The sequence below is a fragment of the Vombatus ursinus genome, unplaced genomic scaffold, assembly GCF_900497805.2.
Source record: "Vombatus ursinus unplaced genomic scaffold, bare-nosed wombat genome assembly UNPS02014789.1, whole genome shotgun sequence".
NCBI lineage: Eukaryota > Metazoa > Chordata > Mammalia > Diprotodontia > Vombatidae > Vombatus > Vombatus ursinus.
Window position 1 is genome coordinate 24,009,155 of NW_020954567.1, and position 12,186 is coordinate 24,021,340.

Here is a 12,186-nt window from a genome sequence, read left to right on the forward strand (position 1 = left end):
GAGGGCTAATGAGACATTTCTCCGCTTGCTCCCCCTCCCATTTTCCGTATAAATAAGGCACTGTTAGTGAGTGTTCCCATTAGTCAGCCAAAGGCTTCTGGAATAATTTTTGGATGAGCAAAAGCTTGGTTGGGAGAGCTCTGGCCATGTGAGTCTCTCCACGATGACACTCAGCCATCAGACCAGTTCCTCCCAGCAAGACCAGGACCAGGAGTGGCATGAAGCCAAAAGGTGAAAGGCAAGAGTCAACAAAAAACCAAAAAAAATGTTTTATGTTTACTTACGCTGTATTAGTTAATTGGGGCACGACACACTCTTTAATGAATGAATAAAGCAAATACAAAAAATAGAAGAAAAACTAGAAGCTGGGATATACCACTCTTAGGGCATGGGCTTACAGAGCCACAGTCAAAACAAAATTCTTTTTCAATATTCTCAGTGTTATTTTGCCACCTTTCCTATTTTAGGGTGGTTGATTTTTTTTTAGTTGAGAACTTTCAAAAATTTTTCCAGGTTAAAATAACAGAGCTTATTTTTCCAAGGAGCTAAAAGGTTTTTTTTTTAAATAAATATTAACTCGCTGGTAATTACTACACCCCTACTAAGATGTGTAGATGATAACTTGGAGAAGGAAATGTTACTTCAGAAGTGGGAAAAATCAGGCACAAAAAGTTAATTCCTTTTCTCTGCTCAAAATTCAAGTCACTGGTAAGACATGGATTAAGAATTCAGCCCTTTAGTTCTGCATTCTGGAAAGCCATTTGTTAACTTTTTAAAAAATAATTCTTTTTGGCCCTTGGGTCATCTTAGTCCATAAACATACCACAAAGTCACTTTAATTTTTCTTCCTAATACACGAATAAAATGCTAAAATGCCAGCTATCAATGTGCATTAAACTGAGGGAATTCCAAGCTTAGGGTATCCAAGCTGGGCTGGTACATAGGGAAGCTGGCAATCTGAAATGTTGCATGGGCTATTTAAAAGATCGCTAGATCTAAAATGAGAAAACCTGGCTTCAGATCCCAGCTCTGATGCTTAACTATCTGTGAGACATTGTAAAAACTACTTGACTTTCATTTTCTCTTCTGTATGATGACAGTGCTGAACTGGCTGCCTTCTGAAATCTTCCAGTCTACATATCATAATAGTTAACATTTATATGGCACTTACTATGTGCCAGGCACTGCACTAAGCATTTCATAACTATTATCTCCTTTGATCCTCACAACAACCCTGGGAGCTAGGTGTTATTATTATCATCCCTATTATGCAGATGGAAAAACTGAGGCAAACAGAGGTTAAGTGACTTGCCTAGGGTCACAGAACCAGTAAGTGTCTGAAGCCAGAGGTTTCCCTTTTCAGGCCCAGTGCTCTATCCATTGTGTTACCTAGCTGCCCTTAATAGCTAGCATTTATATAGTACCTACTGCGTGCCAGACACTCTGCTAAGTGCTTTACAAATATTCTCTCAAATTTATTCTGGTATGTGCTATTATTATCCTCATGTTACACTCAAGGGCCCAACTCAGGCCTTCCTAACTCCAAACCCAGCCCTCTATCCACCAAGGTCCCTAGAATCTATAATTTTATAATAGTTTGTACCCCACCCCCTTTTTCTGATCAATGGAAAAAACAATCGGAATTTTACAAAAGCAAATCCCCAAATCCTACTATACTCTCCTTTAGTGTTCCTTTGAACTTCACAATATATGCTAATCTCTTTAAAACTCATCATTCCCAAATAAATTACAGGATGTCCCAAAAGTCTTAGGGCAGTCTTAAACTATTAAAGCATAAACCTGCTCTAAGGCTCTTGGCACATCCCATGTTGGATGCTCCCTGAATATATGGTAGACAAGGTAGAGAGCCAAGTTCCCAGAAGCAAAGAACCTTAGTATGAGAAAGGACTTGAGTTCCATAGGGATAATAGATTTACAAGCTGGAAAGAGCCTCAGAGTTCATTTTCAGCAGGGTGCCAAGGAAAGAATGTTGCATCTGGAGTCAGAAGACCTAGGTTCAAATTCCAGTACTGCTACTTACTACTGTGGGGGTTTTTTCCTACTAAATATGACTAAGTTTATTTTTCATCTTTATTTAAAGGTGTTATATAACTTCTCTTATCCTCACTTTCTTCATCTGAAAAATTAGGATTGGGCCAGATGATCTTTAAAGCTCTTTCCATGGGGCATTGGATAGAGCACTGGCCCTGGAGTCAGAAGGACCTGAGTTCAAATCCAGACTCAGACACTTAACACTTACTAGCTGTGTGACCCTGGGCAAGTCACTTAACCCTAATTGCCTCAAAAAAAAAGTTCTTTCCAGCTCTAAATCCAGGAATCTATTGCCTTTTCCAATCTCCTCAAATTTCAAATGAGGAAACTGAGGTTCAGAGAAGCAAAATTAACTAGAAAGTCATCAATTTTAACCTCGCACTCAAAGCAGGAATCCCCTCTAAGTTGTCCCAACACAGAGCCTGGTACATAGTAAGCACTTTATAAATGGCCATTGACTTGTTGACTTAACTCATCCAGCCTTTGCTTGAGCACTTTCACCACTTTCAGTGATGAGTAACTCACCACTACTATGATGCCATAGGCGAGAGATTTTTATTTAGCTGAACAGTTCTTTCTTTCTGGAAAAAAACCAAAAACTTGCATAATTGTTTCACAATAGAGTTGGGGGGGAAGGGGGGACAGAAAGAGAAGGCTATGGATCGAGCATTGCTTCATTACTACCCATGACCCTCGAGGCACTGCCCAATACAACTTGCCTGAGGTGTGATTCCACACCAGAAATTAGAGTAGAGGCTTCGAGATTCCAACATCGGGGCCACAATCGTCTTGTTTTCAGCGATCATCAGATTGAGGGCTTGTGGATTAGTCAAGAAATTGTCAACATCTATAAACTTAGAAGAGAAAGGAAAAAAAATAAGTGAGACATTTTTCAATGTCAGAGAAAAGAATATGGATATAACACTCAGAAAATTATTCCTCATATACAAAGCTAGTTATTTTGGGCTTCCCTCTCCAGAAAATAAGGTTACTGAGAAATTTTGTCTGAATACAAGACTCACAGACTCAATTTCATGTAACTAACATTTTTATCCCTGGTCTCATTTGAAGGCTGGTTCCTACCTCTATATCCCCCAAGACAGATTTTTGCCAGACTTCAGGCAAAGTCAAGTCATAAAGTTCACTACCCAGGTTGGTTCGGAATCAGTCATTGATAACACTTTATTATTATGGACAACATCTGAGTTTAAAGAATAGCATCATATCTAATATTACTCAGTGAGGTAATTATTAGGTTAAAGATTGTTTTCCTGATATAGATACAATAAAATTTGCTATGCTAAAGAAAATCTAGGCAACAGATGTTTTCAGAAGCTTCTGGACATTTTCAAGTCAATCTATTTACCAAAAATACCAGTCAATCAATAAATATTTATTAAATAATAATGTGCCAGGCACTGTTCTATGCATTTTTCATATGATATTTATGAGAGGCAGCGTGGTGTAGTAACCAGAAAGCAATTAGAACAACCTAGGTTTAGTTCCGGCTCCTATTACATACTACCTGTGCGACCTTAACTTTTCAGTGTCCCAAGCAACTCTTGAAAATTGTAAGTTGCTATACAGTGGACCGAGCTGCATTGGTTGAGAAAGCTTCCTCAACAGGTGTTTACAGATATCAGATTAAATAACAGGGCCAGTAAAAAAAAAAAGTCTTTAAAATTATATGGCTATATTAAGATATCTATAAAATATTAAATATACTTTTTTGAATTTTTATTTTCTTTTTCAATTAATAAGCATTTATTTCCTCTGGCTCCTACTTCCTTTCCCCTCAAACTGAAAAGAGAAGAAAAGTAAAACCTTATAATTGATATCTAAAGTCAAGTAAAAGAAATTCCCATATTCGCCATGTCTAAAAATGTGTGCTCTGCATCTTGGTTCCATCACCTCTCTATCAAGAGGTGGATGATACGCTTCATTGTTAGAATCATAGTTGGTTACTGCATTGTCCAGACTTCATCAGTCATTCAAAGTTATTTGTCTTTACAATGTTGTTCTCCTGGATCTGCTCACTTCACATACATCATCTTCCTAGATTTCTCTAAAACCATCCCTTTTGTCATTTTTAAACCAGACAATAATATTCCATTACATTCACAATCTATAATTTGTTCATCCATTCCCTAATTGATAGATGCTCCCTTAGTTTCCAGTTCTTTGACATTTCTCAAAGAGCTGCTACAAATATTTTTCCACATAAAGATTTTTTCTCTCTTTCTTTAACCTCTTTGGGGAAGGGTATGTAATTTGTGCCATAGCTCCAAATTGCTTTCCAGAATGGTTGTACCAATTCATAGGATACCTGTTTTCTCACAGCCCTGCCAACATTTGTCATTTTCCTTTTTTTTTTTTTTTGGTCATCTTTGCTAGTCTGATAGGTGTGAGGTGAAACCTTAGAGTTGCTTTAATTTGCATTTCTTTATTAATGATTCAGGTCATTTTTACATGTTTGTTTATAATTTGGATTTCTTCTTTTGAAAGCTGCCTGCTCTTACCCTTTCACCATGTATCAATTACAAAATGATTCATTCTTATAAATTTGGGTCAGTTTTGTTTATCTTGGAAATGAGACTTTTATCAGAGAAATTTGCTGCAAAGATTTTTTTTGCCAATTAGCTTCTAGATATTCTTAATAAAATGTGATGTTTTTTACAAGATATGCTAGTGACTTGCATAGTAGAGAGATAATGTAAAATACTAGATTCTTTTCTTGGAGAGTGGAGTAAAGTGTGCATACAGAGGGAAATAAGAGTTTATGGCTGTAATGGAACACCTTGTACTAGAGTCTTGTGGCTACCAGGATCAAACAACCAACACACCTTATCATTTTTGTCCCCTTCCTAAGCACTCCCGCCAAACAACAACAAAAAAAATTTCTCCTGGATCTCCAGACCACATAACAAAAATAAAAGCCTATGGAAAGCAGCCCTTTTTAGTTTTCACAGGGATAATCAGAGAATTCTCTTGCTTGATTCATGGGAGTAGCACAGATGTGCATACAACAGTTCTACTCTTAGACAGCATCAGTTGCATTGAAACCAAGTACACTCTTGAGAGGACAAAGATGATAAGATGATGCCTACATAACCAAACCGGCACTTTTCTGAGTTATTCTAAAAGACTCAAAAAATGTTGGAACCAATTCAGAGGCAATAATTTCCCCCTTAGAACTGAGCATAATAAGTAGAAGACATTGTGGAAATAAAGCGAAAGAGACTCCATTCTCTCCCTAAACATTTGGAGTATGTGTATTCTCTGGGACAAAGGCTAAGATGGAACAGAATTTCACATTTTAACTGTAGCAATGAAGTTTTGGCTTCCATAAGAATCATTCTGTCTTGTATGAATTAGAGGAATCTTTCTTCTGAAGAGCTCAGAACTCTTCAGGCATTTTGCCTTATTCAAAGCTTCCCATGAGGACACAGATTCTTTAATGCCATTTCTCACACTGTAAGATGGCATAGCAGAGTTGTGCAAAAGACCACTTTTCTCACCAGTTGAAACAGAGAGAGTTATTAGTGAGGCTAGGACAAAAATTGGGAATCCTGATAACTATTCCTATGCTATGCTCTCTTTACTATCTCTCTTTGGTTTTTTAAAAAAGAAAGCATCCAAAATGTCAGAAAGAGAATACAAAAGAAAGCAAAACTCTTCACAATCCCCTTGAAAATAATAATAATCAATAAAAAGAAATCACATGTCTAGAAAAATCAAAAAAGGCAATGAGCAAACCAAATGATTGTAAAAGCAACAATAAAAAGAAATCACATTTTAAGAAAAATTAAAAGGCAATGAGAAAACCAAAGAAATAATTTTAAAAATAGAAATTTAAGAGAAGCAAGGACAAATTCCTGGAGAAAGGCCAAAGGAAGAAACATTAAAAACAATGCAAGGAAATCCCAAAAGGTGAATTCTCTCAAAGAAGAAAATCTTTCAAGGAAGCTTCAAACACATTAAAAATTACGTCCTGGAAGAAATTAAAGGAATACATAATTTTAACTAATAAATCTCAGATACAACTAAAGGACTATCTGAACACAACAAAGAAAAATGTGCAATTAAAGACCTGAATTCAGTTTTAAAGGTCTCCAGTGGAGATATTTAAAAGGAGTTATTCAAGAAAATTCCTAGCACTCTCAAGAATAAGTGTATTCTACATATGGGAAGAATCCAAAGAATTATAACAAGAATAAATTTAAAATTCAAATTCAACCCAGCAGATTATCTTCAAATTTCAAAACCACAGTAGTAACGTAAGTCATCTTTCAAGCCACCTTGAAAAAAAAAAAGAAACCACAAATGAAAGCACCAAAATAAAAAAGCCAAAAGAAGCTGAAATAAAGTTTGCGCCAACTAACCAATAAATCAACAAGCATATATTAAGTTCCTACTATGTGCCAAGCACTGCATTAAGACTCTGGAGATGCAGAGAAAAAAAAATCAAATTAGCCTTGCTCTCAAGAACCTTACATTCTAGTGGAAGAGACATCATGTATTAAGTATATTCAAAATGTATATGCAGAATGAACACAAAATAAATACAAAGGGTTTAAATATATGATGGGAAGAATGATATGAGCAGTTGGGGGGGGGAAACATGAAAAGCAACATGAGGAGGGTGTACTTATAGCTCATTGTGAAGGATGAATGCTAGGGATTTTGTGAGGCAGAAGTGAAGAGGGAAAGAATCCCAAGCATGCTAACACATATGAGTTTAGAAAACATGAGCTTCAGTTTCAGAATCAGTTTTTAAGCATTCTGATTGATGGAAAGAGAATGACATTTAAAATTCAAAACAATTCCAAAGAATTAATGGAGAAAAGGACTTGAGTGTAAATATCTTTCCAAACTAGACTATGATTAAAATTGTAATGTAAGAGATACAAATCTCCAAAGATTTAAGTCATAAAATCAAAAAGGTTTTCAGATTCATAAAGAAAATGGTGGTGAAAAGACAGAGTCTGTTGAATCTACAAGAGAATACCTGTCTTTCATCAACTACGGGATCAAGTGTTAGGGAAATTTGCACATGCAATCACACAAAATATAGTAATTGTGTCTAGTTTTGTTAAATTAAGTTTAGTTACCAAAATAGTACAGCAAAATAAGAAAGTTTAACTTGCCTTCCAACAATATAAAACAATTGCAAAAAAAGGTAAGTCAATAACAAATTTAACATTAAATGTAAATGGACTGCATCTCCTTGTAAAGAGAAAAATATCATAAAATGTCCTTGAAACTAGAATGAATCATTGTGTTGTCTAATGGAAATATATTTAATACAAAATATTTATGTGGATATCAATTTAAAGGTTGGTCAAAAAGATATCAAACAATAGACAATCTAAGTAAAGCTGGGGCTACAGTGAGTGGGATTATAAATTTGAATACAAAGTAGAGTTTATTAAGATAAATTAAGATAAATAAGATAAAAATGAAAATGCATGTGAATAAAAGTATATAGTGGCCAAGTTAATAAAATAAAATCTTAGAGTTTTATAAGAAAGAAATATACAACTAATTATGACAAAGTTCACACTGTATTTATTATCAGAATATGATAAATGAGTTACTTATTTGAACAGAATAATGAATAGGCTGACTCTTACAGAGAGATGGAGAGAATATTATGGAAAAAGTAATGATGATGATGATAACAACTCACATTCATGAAACATCAATCTGACCTGATCCTCTTATCAACCTTATGAGATATGTATTATTATGTAAATACTTATAAACAATGACAGAACATTTAAAATACAATAATATAACCCTTTGTGTTTTTGCATAGGTGGTTCCCATATCTAGAATCCAATCCCTCCTCACTTTTTCTTATTAGAATTCCCCGATTCCTTGGAAGCATAGCCAAGGTGCCACTTACTAACCAAGGCATTTCCTGGGCTCTGCAGTTGTCAGCACTTTCTTTAAATTAGTCAGTCAATAAATATTTATTAAGCAACTATTCTGTGCTAGACACTGTGCTAAGCACATGTAAGTTGCAATTACTTATCTATGTTATGAACCATATCTTCCTACTAGGATGTAAGGTCCTTGAAAGCAAAGACTTCACTTTTAAATCCTTGTATTACCCTCTATAGCTATCATGATGCCTTGCCAAAAACAGACACTAACTAAATGTGTATTGAATTGCAAATCCATATGATTCAGTCAAAACATTTGTAATAGGCAAATGTAAAGTGCTCAATGCCTTTACTATACAGAGGAAAAGGAGGGAAAAATAAGTTGGTGTTGTAGCTAAAAAATAATCAGATAAGGAACAAAATTAAAAAAAAAAAACAACCAAAACCACAGCTGAAATCAAAGTAGATCAACAAAATAAAACACAACTGCAATTCTAAAGACCAACTACAATAACACAGCAAAGAAATAAACGCCTATTAGGCAACATCTGACAAGTGTGTCAGAAGAGGGAAAAGAAAGGAAAAGGCAAGAAGGAGCTAAAACTGGATTTCTTCATAAGATTTTCTGGCAAGGAGCAGCTGAGGATAGCCACCTGAATTAGGGTGTTGGCTAACTGGAAGACAAATGCATCTGGCCAAGCAGTGCAGGATAATGGAATAAGGGCAGCAAAGTCTGTAATTAAAGTCTTGTGATTAAAATCAACAGCACAGATCTCACTTAGGAGGCCCAGTGAGAAATTCCTCAATAGAGATGATATGAAATTGGTGATGGCGGTTAGTAGGGGGAGTTAGGAGCAAGGGTTACAAGAAAACAAAGCATCTTATTGTCAGTTGATATGGTGGGCTAGAGGAATGCTGTAATATTCTGAAGAATTTGTGCTATGTTTTTTTTTTTCACCAGAAGCAATTAAAATATCCGTGTGCAAAATGCATGTTAATCCTCCCTCAAAGAGAGAAAGGTAAAATAATTCTGTACTCTCCAGCTTATGTATTAAGAAAATTTTATTATTTATCATAATGAATAAGATAAATTTATAAAATTTTATATATAAGTATATTATATATGAGTATTTATATATAAACATTATAGTATATTATATATTAGTATATAGCATTATATATTAATATAATAGTATATGTAAATATTATATATAAGTATATTATATATAAATACATACAAGTATGTACATACATAATACATGATATAATAGTATATATCATAACAATATTTTAAAATATAAAGTATTATATTATCTAAATTTATTATTTATGAAGGAGAATGAAGTAGATTTTGGAAAAGAATGCAAGAAATGGTTCAGGAGGAAAACAAATAATCGCTTATTTATATAGCCATCTATGTGTATATATGAGGTATCAATACATATGCATACGCTGTACTGTACAGTATATAATCTTTATATACATTGCAGCCCCCTAAGGCAATCACAATAATATACACGTGTCCATACTCATTTCATAATGACCAGGTAGGATTTGTGTTATGAATGAAAAGGTGGTTCAAATTTAAGGAAACTATTCACATAATAAATCAGTAAGAGAGAAAGAGTAAAAATCATATGATTAGCCAGATGTGGTGGTACAAGGCTGTAATTCCTGCTCCCGGGGAAACAGAAGCTGGTGGATGGATTAATCTCAGGAATTCTGAACTGCAGCTGGGCTAAAAAGCTGATTAGATGTCTATGCAAAATCCAATATGTTGTGTCGTGGGCCACCAGTCTGCCTGAGGAGGGAATAACTAGCTCAGACAGGAAAGCAGGGAAAAACGTCCAGGCTGATTGTGATTTGAATGGATACTGGGCCCATAAGTGGCCATTACATTTCCAGACTGGGAGAGATTGGGAAATCAAATCTCAGAACATAATCTAATACAATACAAATCATTTAAATAGCTAGAAAAGAGCACTCATTTATAAAATAGCACTTATTTATAATTTTTAAAATGTAAAAATGGCAGAGATAGAAGGAATTTCCTTAATATGATTAAAAAGCATCTTTTCAAAACCAAGAGTCTTCATTATAAATAATGGAGGAACATTAGGAGCATTGTTACCATTTGAGGGTACAAAACCAGGAGCTCTACTTTCACCCATTTTACTTAATATAATTTTAGAAATTCTAGCTATATTAAGAGGGACAAGAATAAGAATAGGGATTGGATCTATGAGAGTAGAAAGAACTCCTTGGACATGTTCTGATAGAAGGAACTCCCAGAAGACAAAGCTTCCTCTACCAATACAGGTCAGTGCCTTATCTATAGTTTACAGTCTTAGAAAGTTACCTAGAACAGTGGTATCATACTCAAAGAGAATCAGCCCCCTAGGGCCGCATGTTGACTTAGAAAACCACAAAGTAATGTTATCTATGTTGTATTGTATTTTTATTTATCTTGTTAAATATTTCCCAATTACATTTTAATCTGGTTCAGGCCTACTAGGGATTTTCACATGTTGTCCATAGGCTAAGAGTTTGACACCTCTGACTTAGAGTACCAAGAGGTTAACTGACTTGCCCTGAAATGTATGAAACATTTACAAATAAAATTTCAAACTGGTTTCCAAAATAAGGAAAAAACCAAACAGAGGGATATTCCCTATATGGGCCCAAGATGAATGAATACGGTTTAAAATGCTGATGTTTCCCAAATTGACTTATAGATTTTTTTGAGACTATATAAACCAGTAAGACAAATTTTATATGGAAAAAACAAGGGGGCAAAAATATCAAAGAGTAAGAAAAAAAGATGAGTGAGAACTTGGCTTGTCAAACTTGATACATACTATAAAATGGCATTTATTTTTTTTTAAACTATCTGCTCTTGGCCTCTCAATATATAAAAACAGATTTTCAAAAACAAAGATCCTAGAAATAAAAACAAATTGATAGAAAAGAGAAATGTTTGATAAACTCAAAGCTATTAATCTTTGAGGAAAGAAACCATTTCTTTGCAACAGTTGTTAAGAAAAGTGGATAGCAAAATGGCAAAAACCAAGTCTAAATGCCAAGGTCGCAGCTTATGGTCTATTGCTTTGACTGCACAGGATCTATGCTTTTGTGGATGCATTTAATCCTTGCATGGATGCCTGTCACAACCCTTTTATACCTTAGAAGACAGGAATTGTAATGGTTTAAAAAAAATCATCACCTTCAGATGATGAGCCTCTCTAAACAGCTGACCTTGTCTCCAAATGACAAATATATTGAATAGTTCATGTCAAGCTCTTACTCAAAACTTCCCCAGCTTGATTGAATCTTCAAGAACTTATCCTCCCAGAAGATTGGGAGCCTTTGAAAACACTGGGTCACCTCCTGTGACTATATTCAACAATAAATTCGAATTATGCTACTGTGATTAAAAAAATTTTAAGTAAAGAAAAGAGAATAGCAAGTTTACTTCAGATGTGGAAGAAGGATAAATTTTTATCTAAATAACAAATGGAAGAAATTACTGAGGGTAAAGTAGATGGATGCGACTACATAAACTATTCTGGGAGATAAATATTAACAGACTTTTTTTTTAAAGAAAAAAACAATAGATTGATTTTTTTCTGCAATTAATCTGATTAGAAACCTTATCAGTAAATTGAATAAAGATCTAAAGTCTTTCAAGAGTTGAAAAAAAACTTATAAAAGCACCAAAAAATGTAGAATAGATAAGTGGATATGAATAGAAAATTTTATCAGCTTAAAATAAAGGGCTGCATCATTTAAAAAAACAACACAACTTTGACTAGAAAAAAAGGGGACAGTTTCAGATCTATGTTTTTGGAGAAAATTTAGTCAAATAAAAAATATGGGAGATCACAAAAAGGCAAAACAGATCATTTTACTTCTATGAAATCAAAGAACTTTTGCAAAAACAAAGTCACTACCAAGAGAATAACATAAATTAATGAGAGAAAAATCTTCACCTCAAATATCTTTGATAAAGGTCTGATAAGTTTCTATCAATTCCCTACACATCTTGGATGTAAGTTCAAGAGCCATGACCAATATATACGTGATTGGAGGATTTTGTTATTGAGTCATTTTCAGTCACGTCCAATTCTTTGTGGGGGTTTTCTTGGCAAAGATACTGAAGTGGTTTGCCATTTCCTTGTCCAGTTCATTACAGATGAGAAAACTGAGGCAAACAGGGTTAAGGGACTTGCCCAAGGTCACACAGCTA

At 34.4% G+C, this 12,186-nt stretch overlaps 1 protein-coding gene across 2 annotated transcripts in view; it reads right to left on the reverse strand.

Moving 5' to 3' along the window:
- The window catches only part of COLGALT2 (collagen beta(1-O)galactosyltransferase 2), a 132,447-nt gene that overhangs the window by 39,806 nt on the left and 80,455 nt on the right, over positions 1-12,186 (reverse strand). For both annotated transcript variants that reach the window (XM_027868586.1, XM_027868587.1), the window contains exon 4: positions 2,772-2,906. In XM_027868586.1, the coding sequence (XP_027724387.1) occupies positions 2,772-2,906 (135 nt within the window). The remainder of the gene's footprint in view (positions 1-2,771; positions 2,907-12,186) is intronic.